Genomic DNA, 14,756 nt, shown 5'->3' with positions numbered 1-14,756 from the left:
GAACAAGGAGGAGGGGAAGATGCCACATACTTTAAAAAAGCCAAATCATCTCATGAGAAGTCACTGACTATCACAGACAGCACCAAAGGGATGGTGCTAAACAATTCATGAGGAATCTGTGTCCCCACCCAAATCTTATGTCAAATTGTAATCCCCAGTGTTGGAGGTGGGGCCTGGTGGGAGATGATTGGATCACGAGGGTGGTTTATCATGAATGGTTTAATACCACAATACCACCCTGCTTGGTGCTGTCCTCATGATATGTGCCTGCTCCCCCTTTACCTTCTGCCATGATTATAAGTTTCCTGGGGCTTCCCCAGAAGCCAAGAGGTGCCAGCACCATGCTTCCTGTACAGCTTGCAGAACTGTGAGCCAGTTAAACCTCTTTCTTTATAAATTACCCAGTCTCAGGTCTGTCTTTCTTTCTTTCTTTCTTTCTTTCTTTCTTTCTTTCTTTCTTTCTTTCTTTCTTTCTTTCTTTTTCTTTCTTCCTTCCTTTCTTTCTTTCTTTCTTTCTTTCTTCTTTCTTTCTTTCTTTCTTTCTTTCTTTCTTTCTTTCTTTCTTTCTTTTCTTTCTTTTCTTTCTTTTCTTTCTTTTCTTTCTTTCTTTCTTTCTTTTCAGATTGAGTTTCGCTCCTGTTGCCCAGGCTGAAGTGTGATGGCACGATCTTGGCTCACAGGCACCTGCCACCATGCCCAGCTAATTTTTATATTTTCAGTAGAGACAGGGTCTTGCCATGTTGGCCAGGCTGGTGTCAAACTCCTGACCTCAGATGATCCACCTGCCTTGGCCTCCCAAAGTGCTGGGATTACAGGCGTGAGCTGTTGTGCCCGGCCCAGTCTCAGGTATTTCTTTATAGCAATGAGAGAATGGCCTAATACACCTCCCACCAGGCCCCACCTCCAGTACTGGGGATTACAGTTCAACATGAGATTTGGGCGGGGACACAGATCCAAACCATATCACATGCTTACTTCTCAAGCCTGTGGAGGTTTTCTTGCTCTATTCTGTGTCCTCCATGCCTTTATGGGCCCACACCTCCCAGCGAACACAGTAGCTCCTTGGAGGACTGCCTGTGCCCGTAGGCCTGGCAGAGGCCAACAAACATTCATGAACCCATGGAAGCACATTAAGTGAATGTAAATGGCTCCTTCCTTTCAGCACAGCATAAATAGAGTTGGTCAGAAAACTGAGGATCTGTGAATAAAACCAGATTTTTCACAGGCAAAACTATGGAATTTCTTAGTGGAAAATATACTTAGTATCATACTGTTATGTTTCCAAATAGGTCCACATCCTACTAGGAACACACCATACGCTTTGGTCATGCTGTTTCCAAGGAAACTAGAATTCATCACATCATTACTGTTTCCATCACAGAGGCACACGTATCCACACATACACATACAATGCTGTCTTTCTAAATTTCCTCTTAATTTAAACAGATTATAAATTTTTTTCTTCTAAATGTGACTGTTTAAAACAGTCAAATTGTAGTGCTACAGAAATACTTTTCTGGGTACGAGACTTAAAATCTAAGATAAAAACAAAAAGACAAAAAAACTCTAGCATCCATAGAGAAAATTAACAGGATGTAGAAAAAGTATATTATAAATTAAATGCAAAAGAAATTTTTCATTGATTCATGAGTCCATGTTTATTGTTTGGTTTTTCAAAAATCTGTTTCTCTGTTTTCTCGGCAATCTTAGTAAGGCCTTTATATATTTACATGGTTAAGAATCTGTATTGTAGATCGGTACTTAAGGTTTGAAGTCAACATATGATTATATGTATGCTAATTCTAAATGCATATTTGATGCTCATAAAGATAAACATTAAAAATTGTTCTTGAGTACACCTAAGACTTTAGTGATAATTTTTAAGTAGAAATGTAACTCCGAAAAAGTTTATATCAAGTAATGTGGATGAATGAAAGGAACAGAGAAAAGAATCAAATTTTACATGAAACAGAAGTGGTACTATATACACAACCTAACAGCTTCTACAGTCCTTTGTTTCTTTTTTTAACTATCATTTTAGCTTCAAGGGTACATGTGCAGGTTTGTTATATGGCTAAAGTGCATGTCACAAGGGTTTGTTGTACCGATTATTTCCTCACCCGGGTAATGAGCATAGTGCCCAAAAGGTAGTTTTTTGATCCTCTTTATCCTCTCACCCTTCACACTCAAGGGTGCCCTGGTGTCTATTTCCTTTTTTTCATCCATTCATACTCAGTGTTTAGCTCCCACTTATAAGTGAGAACATGCAGTATTTGTTTTTCTGTTCCTGTGTTAGTTACCTTAAGATAATATCCTCCAGCTCCATCCATGTTGTTGCAGAGGACATGATCTTCTTTTTATGGCTGCATAGTATTCCATGGTGTATATGTACCCCACTTTCTTTATCCGGTCCACTGTTCATGGGCATTTGGATGGATTCTCTGTCTTTACTATTGTGAATAATGCTGTGATGTGTCAGGGATAGCACCTGGGATTGCCTCTCAGTGTGGCCAACAACAACACCCTGCAGCTTTCCCCTGACTGACAGCTGCTGGCTCCACAGCAGGGTCTTGGCTTGTCGTTGTCTTTCCTGAGGCCACTTTCTGTGTCCTGTAAGGCATCTCAAGAGAAAACAGTACCCTTATGGACATGTAGGCCACCAGCAACTGCCTCTTGGTACTGTGGTTTTAGTGACCCTACTGTAAAACCATGAGTAGATTTTCCTTATATTTAGTACTTATGCCGTATTTTAACCTAGTAATTGATTCATGAATGCTTAAGACATTCACATACTCACTTAGTATCTCCCCAGACTAGTCGTACCATGTAAGCCTTGACCTTAATTTATTTGTGCATACCATGTGTTTGTTCCTGAGTTGTTTCTATACCCAAGAGTTCATCTTTGGTTGTAATTCATGCATTATGGTTACAAGCCTTGTGATATTTTACAAGTTGACCAATTAGTATTTGAATTTCATGAGGTGGTAGAGAGTCATAATTCTTGGCAAGGAATCAGAGCTGCAGACTCAACATCATTCTTACTAAAGAGCAAGATTTCATTCTTCAAGTGGCAAGTCCTTTCTCATTCCTCTAAAACGACAGTATTTTACTTAATTAGAAGCTGGAAGAAAATTAGAGAATGAGATATCAACTGTGTGCCAATCTGGTGACATATTTTAGGAAAAAACAAAAAATCTCTCTGTGCTATATTCTGAATGAGATGTTTTTAGACTTTGAATGTTTGCACCTGTCAAGGTTATAGAGCAGGAAGAAAAACTTCATTGAAATCAATGGTTCTAATTATAGTAGATATGAGATGAACCCTTCAAAATAAAGAGTATTCATGAAGTGATTTAAAAATTGCAAGTCATCTGTCATTCTATGAAGGGCATTTCAGCGTTGTATTTCACCCACAATCGCTTCTTTCTACTTTAAGACTTAAATTCTAGATAATAGAAAAAGACTTTCTCTTCTGGAAATATTTGTTTAAGTTATTTGGTTCCTAAGATTTAACAGATTATAACCCTTTGGTTCTTTCAGAAAAAAAAAATCCATGAGTAATTTTGGTGGAAATTTTCTACATACTGGTTTATGCTTAAATGAAAACCATACAAATGTAAAACCATAAATAAAGCAGCCAAATTATTTCACACTAAGATCTTATTAATTCAATACATATTCAGGTTACTTTTCACACTAGAATGAGAGTTACCTGCACTGTTACTTCCATTACAAGTGTTCACCCACTCTGAAATAAGAATAATGTAAAATTGTATTGTTCTTGAGTTCTTTCTCACATGTGCTATGTCCTAAGACAGCTACCAGTTAGTCATACATGTCCAAAGACCCTAAGAGCACTGTAGTTTTGTAAAGTATTAACAACATAGGTGGGGAGGTGGGTTTGACTTCCCTCGGGCTAAGTTTTCTTCACTAGAGTTCAAGGGCACAGCCTTAGAGACCCACCTTCGTGAGGTCGTTTCCCAAACACAACACTGGCCACAGCGCTGGGGAAGACAGGACATGGATTCATACAGATTTGTATCTAAATCCAGAAAACTCAACTCAACATTCATTTTACCCAATGTCTTGTGTCTTCACTCTCCCTGTGCAGTTTCTGAAGTTCCCACCTAAATGATGACCCATTCCCCTTCCATTGTCCTGTCCTCTCTACCTAGAATGCCTTTCTTCTTGGTCCACATTTTCCCTCTAAGATCTAAGCCAGATGTTTTCCTCCATGACATTTTCGTTGTTTTTTTGTTTTGTTTTGTTTTGTTTTGTTTTGTTTGAGATGGAGTCTAGCTGTGTCACCAGGCTGGAGTGCAGTGGCTCAATCTCGGCTCACTGCAACCTCGGCCTCCCGGGTTCAAGCAATTCTCCTCCCCCAGCCTCCCAAGCAGCTGGGACTACAGGCACACGCCACCATGCCCCGCTAGTTTTTGTATTTTTTTTGTAGAGACAGGGTTTCACCATGTTGGCCAGGATGGTCTTGATCTCCTGACCTCGTGATCTGCCTGCTTCAGCCTTCCAAAGTGCTAGGATTATAGGCATGAGCCACTGCACCCAGCCAACATTTTCCTTGATTTTTTTTGCCTCCCACTTATCTGCATCCTGCCCCCATCACTCCTTGCTCTAAGCAGTTGGTTTTATTTCTGTTCTCCCAACTTATGGGGCATATGCTTTATACTTGTGAAAATGGCAGATCACTCACATCCCATGTGCCCAGCAAGCTTTGCCTCCTAGACAGCATCTGACTCTCTGCATCTTCCAAAATATGCACACCCATGACGTGGACTTGGTACACATGCTCTTGTAACATGTGTCCATGAATAAGTGCTATTTGTCATGGATTTGGTTGCACTGGAGAGGTATGTTTTTTCCACTTTCCTAGTGGGAAGGGAGGACAAGGCTTATAAATGTCATCTTTATAAAGCTGGGTAAAACTGAGTCATTAGAATCGTCAAAGTTCATCTGACTAAAGAGGTTGCAAAATACTCCCCTTTCTTCCTTTAAGAAAAGACATTCCTCTCCTTGGTATTTCACTCCACAAATTTGTTAATTCTGACCTACTAGATTTTGATAAAAGGAGCTTTTTATATGTTATTTTATAACTAGAAAAGAGATGGTATTTAAAAGTGTGTTTAGGCAAGGTGCGGTGGCTCAAGCCTATAATCCCAGCACTTTGGGAGGTGGAGGCGGGAGGATCACTTGAGCCTGGGAATTCCAGATCAGCCTGGGCAACCAAGAGAGACCTTGTTTCATATATATATATATATACACTTTACATATATATACTTTATATATATACTTTACATATATATACTTTATATATATATACTTTACATATATATACTTTATATATATATACTTTATACTTTATATATACTTTACATATATACTTTATATATATACTTTACATATATATACTTTATATATATATACTTTACATATATACTTTATATATATACTTTACATATATATACTTTATATATATATACTTTACATATATACTTTATATATATACTTTACATATATATACTTTACATATATACTTTACATATATATACTTTACATATATATACTTTACATATATATATACTTTACATATATATATATATATATATATATATATATATTATATATAAAATAGCCAGGTGTGGCGAGTTCCTGTGGTCCCAGCTACTCAGGAGGCTGAGGCAAAAGGATCACTTGAGCGCAGGAATTTGGGGCTGCAGTGAGCTATGGTCACGCCACTGGACTCAAGCCTAGGCAACAGAGCAAGACCCTGTCTCTAAAAAAGTAATAATTATCAATGTGTTTAAAAGGCAACATGCAGTATTTTTTCAAATGCATTTGTTGATTATTTAAGGTCTCATCAGTTAGACCCCTTGAGGGTGAGGACCTTCTTGTGTTCACTTTGTGCTCCTGACTAAGGACAAGGCAAGATGGTGACATGTAGCAGCCGCGTGGTAATGTTTTAATGAATGGTCTCAAACAATCCCAGCCCCTTCGTGCAAGTGCATTCTCCAGTGAGGCATCCCACATCCCGAAGTGGACGGCTGGGCTTTTTTCATCTCACAGTTTTGTTATTTAAAACATTGCATAGTCTGTAGAGAACATTTTTCTAAAGCTAAATGATGCTTTCTGGTTTTTCCTATCTTCAGGAAAACAATTTCACTTTTTTGATATTGTAATTCCCAAACCACTTAGTATTATTGAAAAGAACAAATCCTGCATTACTAAGCAGTGGCCCATTCCTGTAATCCCAGCACTTCGGGAGGCCGAGGCGGGAGGATCACAAGGTCAGCAGATTGAGACCATCCTGGCTAACGTGGTGAAACCCCGTCTGTACTGAAAATACAAAAAATTAGCCGGGCGTGGTGGCAGGCACCTGTAGTCCCACCTACTCGGGAGGCTGAGACAGGAGAATGGCATGAACCCAGGAGGCAGAGCTTGCAGTGAGCCGAGATCGTACCACTGCACTCTAACCTGAGCGACAGAGCAAATGTCTCAAAAAACAAAACAAAACAAAAAAAAACACCTACAAGCATCTTCCACCTTTGATTATCTCCTGACTCAACATCAGATAAATTTTAAACATATAAGCTTACCATTTAAGTAGAACTGTTTAAAATGCTGGACATCCTAATAAAATCGACTTGCGCTTATTTGATAAATGACCTCAATTTATCAAATCCCTTTACATGGTAACCAAATATGCTTTCTCTCATGATTCAAAATCAGACATATTTGATGGTGTACCAAGCATATTTGTTGCAGTAAATGGAATGAATGAAACACCCCAAATGAACAGGAACACATTGGTTGACCCCCCTCCCAGGTCCTCTCCAAGCAAGATTCCCATTGTGAGCCAGGCAGCTCATTCTCTCCACCCACTTCTTTCCTTCTTACCAAGGTCTAACATTCCAGGTGCTTTTGAGATACAAGCTTCATTAGAATTTTCCTTCTGCTGGATAAAAAAATATAAGAAAATGCCCTCCTCACTTCCCCACATCATGTGTCACCATGAAGGGCCTTCTTCCAGCACAGGTGGTGTGATCTCTGTCCATTCCCATCTCCAAGCACGAGCCTGGCCGTCCTCCATTCTAAGAAGACCACTCTGTCCAGTGGAGGACAGATGAGGTCACTATCTGACCACTTCTAAACCAATGCTGCCTGTAAACTATAAGGAAGATCCCACGGTGACACTCTTCATCCTATAACTATAGGATGTAGCATTGGTTTAGAAGCACTGGCCCCATCTGGACTCATGGCACACTTGCTGCAATGTGGACGCTCCTGCTAGGAGCTCACAGGGGACAGGAGTGCATGGGCCAGGGTGGGATTGGAGTGCTGAGTCACTTTCCACTCCTTCGCCAGCCCCTGAGCTGCGGAGATTCAGCACTGGGCAGGCGGAGGCCCAGCATTGCTGCTGTGGGCATGCTGTGTGTGTCTAGAGGCTTAGGGAAAACCCCGAGATGTGTTGCAGTGGCCGGGGGAGCAGTTACTCACGGGCTTCAGGCATTTCCATTCCAGACTCCACTAAAGGAAACAGAAACCATTGCAGGGCGCTCTCCCTGGGGCCCCTCTCTGCACTCTCTTCTCAAATTCAATTTCTTATAGCTTGAGTTGTACTTCAGAAATCTATGACTTTCTACCTAGAAATTATTCTTCCTTCCTGTTCCCTATAGAGTTAAATTGAAATTCTTTCACATGACATACAAAAAACAAAAACCTCACTGGCCTGAATCTAATCCGTGTTTCCACCCAGCACAAGGTGTACTTTTCTATTGTGATAAGAGGATACAAAAGTGATAATGGCAGTGATGATGATAGTGACCTCATCTGTCTCAGGCTTAGTATGTGCTGGGAACGGTGTTTGCCTTTCTCAAAGTATTTCAGGTGCTCTTCAAGCCTTTGCTTGTGATGTTTTTGCTGCATTTTGTCTGAAAAATTTCTACCAGATTTTGAGTAAATAAAAGTTTTATTGCGAGTCAGCTGGCAAGGAGATAGGAGGAAATGCTCAAATCTGTTTCCTGGAACTGGGGTTTGGGGCAGGTTTTATAGGCAGAGGGTAATGAGGCATGTTCTGATTGGATCTTTCAATGAGGTGATGCTGGGATGTGTGGTCTGACTGCATCCTGCTATGGGCTCAATCTGATTGGATGTTGGATCCTGCCATGTGGTGTTTGCTTCTTAACTCTAATCTGGGCACTTAGGTTCCACCCATGGTTGTATGCTTGGTTCATCTGGGCATGCTTAGGTTACATGACCTTCAACCTGGGGGTTCATGGCAACTGAAAACAACTCACCATGTTATTACACAAGGTTGAACCAGATTGGGTTGATCCTATGGTTACAACCTCCCTGATGACCACCTCACTTTCCCCAAGCATAATGAAGTGACCCAGAATGATGTTACCAAACCTGTAGACATCTGAGAGTCCTCTTTGGTGCCTTTCCACCACAGTCTGAGTGGTCCCTGGATGTGTGCAGCCCTTCCTGTGTCACAGCCCCCTTGAAGTCTGAGGCCTTCCCACCAGCAGTCCTATCCCTACTTGGAACTCCATACAGGCCCAGCACCTTCTCAGGCAGGACTCTTCTCACCACCTCACCTCCTGCTCATCTAACGGGATGCCATTGATGAAATTGAAGTATATACAGAAGGCGGGAAGACACAAATTAATACAGCAATAAATTATTCCTACACAAAATAACTGTGTTTTGTGAAAGATTCATGGAGGAAACCACAGACACTTAATCTAGTACTGGAACACGGGATAGGCTTTCCACAGCCAAAAATAGGACAAAGAAAATGGCCCTCCAGGCAAAGAAAGGGAAAAGAGATAGGGAAGTGTGGGGCTTGCTGGAGTGAAAGCCCAGGGGACTGTGGAATGGTCCTTGGGGCTGTGGCAGGGATGGGGTACTGCTCAGAAAGCAGATGCTACTAGTTCATTTCAGAAAGGACTCCACTGGGGCCCCCAGCTCCAGGATGTCCTGTGAAAGGTTGAAAGTTCCGAGGCAGACCAACCCACAAACAGAATGGACCTTTGGCATCATCATGAAATGTCTGAAGCTATATTTGGCACACAATAAAATGCTATCATTGTAAAGTTTAGCTCCATTATGGGAAGGGAATTTCGTCTATTTTATATATATCCCTTTAAAAAGAAGTCTCCTGCCAGAACCAGTATTGGGCAAGGAGAACCTACTTGAGTTGGGGTGGAGGGTGTCTGTATCTACTCCATGGAAGTCATCAGGAGTGCCCTTCGATCACAGGACTATTCATATGTTTCTCTGTAGTAATTCAGGTGCATTATATCATCAGAAAAGGGAACAAGAGGACTTCCAAAGACAAATGGGAGAACATAGTTTTTATTCAAAGTATAGTTGTGAAAATGGTTAGAGCACCTAAGTTAACATCTTGAAAGTCATTTGTACTTTAATTTTTTCAGTAAGGATTTGTATCCATAATGTGAAATTGCAATTTGAAAAACCCCCTCCCCCTTCTTTCATCTAATTTCTTACTTGAGCATTTTTAGATAAAGGAAATAAAAATCTCTCAACTGCAATTAACCTCCAAAATGACATTTTCCAATAAAACGGAGTGCTGGATTTGACAGATGTACAGTTTCTCATAAAACATGTAACGTGATGGCGTGACATCATTCTGTCCGGGATCTGCATAGGGAAATTGGATTTATTGGCATGCTGGCTGTCTAACCATGTGCATTTTCCTTCCAATTAGGTGGATGCTCATGGAAATATTCTGTTGACATCGCTGGAAGTTCACAATGAAATGAATGAAGTCGCAGGCGGCGTTGGCGATACCAGGAATTCGGCAATATCCTTTGACAACTCAGGAATCCAGTACAGGAAACAGAGCATGCCTCGAGAAGGGCATGGGCGATTCCTGGGGGACAGAAGCCTCCCGCACAAGAAGACCCATCTACGGAGGAGGTCTTCGCAGCTCAAAATTAAAATACCTGATCTAACCGATGTGAATGCCATAGACAGATGGTCCAGGATCGTGTTTCCATTCACTTTTTCTCTTTTCAACTTAGTTTACTGGCTGTACTATGTTAACTGAGTGACTGTACTTGATTTTTCAAAGACTTCATTTAACACTGAGTGAAATATTACTCTGCCTGTCAAGTTTTTATACCTGTACACACACAGACACACACACAAGCAGACACACACATATATACATACGCAATTGTATATATATGTGAACTTTCTCAGCATATATATAAAATACACGTGTATATGAGGATGTATGTGTATATGTTTATACACACAGGAGTCAGTGCCCATGTGTATGGAAGACAAATACACATACATATATACATTTTGCAGCTATGGACAATTTACCACAGGATGTATATTAAAGAAAGTCATAGTTTTTTTCTTTTTTAATTGAAAGGGACAAGTATCATCTAAATATTATGCCTTGAGAATGAGGGCGTGAAACACAATATCATCCCCAAATGTGTCTTTTATTATCATAAGTTAGATGTTTTAGTTTAAAAATCAGAAAGACATTCTTAGTTAATCTTTGAAAACTCATACAGTGGTATTGCTAGTTTAAAATGAGTCACTTCATATCCTCTCGTTCAGTTTAGTAAGCAAAGGTTTCTTGGCTTCTCTGGTGATGGGGTTTGTTTTCATCGGGCATACGTTTTCTGTAATGGTTTAGTGGCTGGGGTGAGCCACTGGCAGTGTGCTTACCTGTTGTCTTAAACATAGATGGATCCCACGTTGATGTCTGAACGACCGTCTTTTGAAAACCCATCGGGAGTGAATGGCATCTCGTTGTAAGTACTCTAATATACAGTGTGTAGTTTGTTTCTGTTGTTCACTTGGAGTGGATCCAGCTTCACTGTCATGTGCGAACACAGTGGCACGTTTGGCCAATGACATTTCAATCACTGAAAATGTGCTCTACATCTTGTATGGATTTCTAGGCCTGATATCCAACAGAAAGCATAGACGTCTCAGGTTATTCGTTACTCTAAGGTAAAACCATCTAGGATGATTTTCCCCCTTGCAGTTATGTTATCAGTCATTCTTATAACATTGTATGTTAATAGAAAATATATTTGCATAATATGCATATATATGTATATTTACCAAGATTTTGTTTCTTAACGCTTGCTATCATGGCAGCATGCGATGTCATATTTTCCTTTATGTGATGTAACTACTTTCTGTTATCTAGAAATTAAGATTGAAGCTAAAACACTTCTACTGTTCAATTTCAGAAACTAAGAATCATCCTCATGCCTTTATTTCTGTATCTGACATATTTCATAAGCACATCCAACTACTCCTAGACTGACTAGGATTCTGCAGGAACACGACCCGTACACACCACGCGTCACCCAACGACCCATGACCGTTCTCTGAGGCAAAGGAGGGCAACCTGACAGCAAACACGGTCACTGTTGGTTCCTTCTGATCCACAGCCTCATCAGTATTTGGACTTTTTAAAGCTCGTAGAAACAAGACAAGGTGCACCGGTTTCATAGACGCAACCTTAACTTACTATTTAGATGAGATCTTTCTAAAGAAAAAAAAAAGAGATGATATATTTTTTGTAAACAATATTTCTATCACAGGCATCCATAAACTGAAATGACTACAGTTGTGCAAACAGGTGTCACAGTGAAGTTGAGCATTTGGAGAAAAAAAAGCAAAATTTGCAGGAAGAACTGCTAAATTAATACTTTATCCCAAAATGCCACGTATGCCTCACCCTCTCTGTTCTATCCAAAACCAAGGACCAGAGTGCTCCAATGGTTGGCCCCAGCCCAGTTGTCTCGATGTAGGTAGAGTCACCACCCTCCCAGAGGATGCGTGTGGTATGGACTATCCCCATGAGCTGACCACTACTTGATTTTTCTTTGGTGGCCGTAACAACCTTTAATTTGTGGGCATCTGCAACAGTTCAAAACCCACCATCAGATAAAACATAATCCACAAAATCTCACGCTAGAGGCAATTACCTACTTTTAGACCCTTTTCCCTCCTTCATTCCTATCTTTTTCCTCCTAATCGCTGCTCTCTGGTTTTATTTTCGTCTGGAGACTAGCCAGGGATTTCTTTGGCTTTGGCTTTTCTCTGACAATTTTTTCCATGGGTAACAATGGGGGATCCTAAAAGTTAAACAGATTGGGAAAAACCTTGTAAGTGGCCTTATCATTATTATCATGTTAAAGAAAAAAAATACATTTGCAAAGACTTTATCCCTTTCAATACTTCAGGTATCTTTTTCTGTATCCAGTAATTAAAGGTGTGAGGTCCACATGCAGAAGAGGGACCCCAAAATGTAAATGGATGTGGACAAAAACAGTCAATGGTCTATTTAAGTGTATAATTTATACTATTCAGAACTGTGACATTAATTCTTTCTGGGAGAAAAGTGATTTAAAACTTTTTTGATGCATAGTTGAGGTACCCAAATATCAAAGGCAGAGACCCCATGGGGCTCCAAAGAGCTGCAGTCTCCTTCCCAAGGTTTTCTGGATATAAATTTGCATGGTATAGTCATAATAGCTTTTGAGCTTTTTATATGCATTTGGCACCAAGACTGGGATCCACAACTTTGTAGACACTGCGATGAAGTTAACATATTAGCTATACTATAAATAGTGTTTGTAACTACACACACACACACACACACACACAAATACATACATATATTCTGTAAAAACAAAAAAAGAAAACTTTTTAAGATCCTTGGGTATGTGTTTGCTTTACTCCATTTCAGAAGAAAATTACTTTTCTTCTAACAAAATTATTTTATAGCTTCTCCATTTTTAAAACTTGTGAGAGCATTGAGAAGAGAACTCTGACTGTGTTAACAGAAGCGAGTTGAATTGGAGTCTCTGTTGTGTTAAAATGACCTCTCGTTACTCCACAGTAGTTATTTGAGCCAGTGACTGAGTTGCGTTGAGGAATTCTGAACCCAGACCTCTGACATTGTTGGGAGGTGGCTGTTACCCACACCCAGACCTCTTGAGTAAGGAGAGAAACATTATCATTGGGGATATAATGAGATTTCTTTCTTAACAATTGAAAGTAATAAAAAGTTAATTTTCTAAGTAGTCCTGTCTTTCCAAAATGCGCCACAGGGGCTCAAGATCTACAGAAGAATCTTGTTATGACAATTGGTTATTACCCATATTCAGATATCCTTGAGATAATGGAAGAGCCCTGCTACCTAACTCCCGACAGAGAAAGACTGATAGACTTGAGTAGTCCTTAAAACAAGTGTTACTCCTGTTCACCAACCCCGGGACTGTGGAGGGGTTTCACTGTCTATACCATGCGACATCCATTTCCCCCTGAATCTCAAATGAACTAGAAAGTATGTCATGATAATATTTCCATTAGATTTGGAAACTACCTGTACATCTGCAATATCATGTGTTTTTAACGCCAGCACCCAGAACTTTGACATGTTCAGTCACTCCCTGAAAGGCACTTCTCTCTTGTCCAAACACAGCGTTGACATTTTTACCGAGGAGATCATCTCAAAGGTGATGCCAAACAAGTCTGGGGCTGGTTTTAAGGGGACAGGCACATTGCAGTTGTAGGTGTTCATTTTCAGCATCTAGTAGATAATCCATTGGTGTTTGTCCCACCATGGTGTGTTCTAACAAGAATATGTCCAACTTTGAATCTCCTGGCTTGAAAGTATAAACCATCACTTAATTCTTATTTTAACTCCCCACCTGAAAACCAGTTCATATTTCTGGCCATTTTATGTATGCAAAACTGAACAATTGGTGAAACATTTTGTTACTCTTGGAATTGACTCTGGCTGTCAGTGTGAGCCATTAGAGTAACATCGAATCTTGGGCAAAGAGCTGCCCAGGTGAATTAAATTTTTCCAGGACACTAGCTGGTGTGCCTTGGATTGATTACCTCTTCTACTGCATTGAAAGGTGCCGTGTTTTCCTGAAATACTAAATTCCCAACACCTGGGTAAACAATGACCTCCCAGAGAGTGGCTCCTGTATGCCTCTCCCTAGGACCAACCCCGTGATCATGTTTTGTCACGCTTGTCTCATGTTTCTACTTCACAAGTCAGTGAGTGTGTTTAAGGTAAGTACAGGATTATTCTAGTAGGAATAGGCGATTGCTGTCATAATCAATTCTCATGTTGATTTCATTTTATTGTAAAGATAAATTTAACCCAGTTTTGCTTAAGCACATTGATGTAATTTTTTGGTATTATTTGACATGAAAAAACAGCAAAATTGAGTGATAGATACAATATGAAACTTGTTGATGAATGAATTCAAATTTATTAAAAAAGGACTAACTGACCTAAATGTAAAGACTGATTTTTTTTTTTTTTCTTCCTTGGCTATCTTGTGAAGATGGTGTGGTTATTTTAATTCTAGTCATTCTTGCACATGCCCTTTGGGTTATGCTGAAAGTAAAAAAAAAATAAGCCCGAAATTGACTGCATGTGAGATCAATTGAATTATGACTTAAAAAAACGAAAATCACAATTTATCCTCAACTTCAAAGGACAACTAGACACACAGAGATCTAACTTGTCCCTGTCTTCAAATAGGTATTTTAAGCAAGTAATGTTTTTATATTAAAAGTCAGGGAGTCGACCTACCTATAAGCTCTGGCCAAAGTGGTATTGATCTTTATCTTGAGTTCTTTAGGCAATTTCTTTGTTTTTTTCTCCAGTGAGAAAGTACCAAGCAATGTCTCAGAACTAATTAATTAATTAA

The 14,756-nt window shown here is 39.8% G+C and overlaps 1 protein-coding gene across 3 annotated transcripts in view; it reads left to right on the top strand.

Annotated features, from left to right (window-relative positions):
• Positions 1–14,339, top strand: part of GABRB3 (gamma-aminobutyric acid type A receptor subunit beta3) — a 228,152-nt gene extending 213,813 nt beyond the window's left edge. For all 3 annotated transcript variants that reach the window (XM_055278454.2, XM_055278455.2, XM_063640238.1), the window contains one exon: positions 9,746–14,339. In XM_055278454.2, the coding sequence (XP_055134429.1) occupies positions 9,746–10,087 (342 nt within the window). In that variant the 3' untranslated portion in view covers positions 10,088–14,339. The remainder of the gene's footprint in view (positions 1–9,745) is intronic.
• The last annotated feature ends 417 nt before the right edge of the window (positions 14,340–14,756 follow it).

This window comes from Symphalangus syndactylus, chromosome 5 (assembly GCF_028878055.3).
Source record: "Symphalangus syndactylus isolate Jambi chromosome 5, NHGRI_mSymSyn1-v2.1_pri, whole genome shotgun sequence".
Taxonomy (NCBI): domain Eukaryota; kingdom Metazoa; phylum Chordata; class Mammalia; order Primates; family Hylobatidae; genus Symphalangus; species Symphalangus syndactylus.
This window is presented reverse-complemented; position numbering and strand designations above follow the sequence as displayed.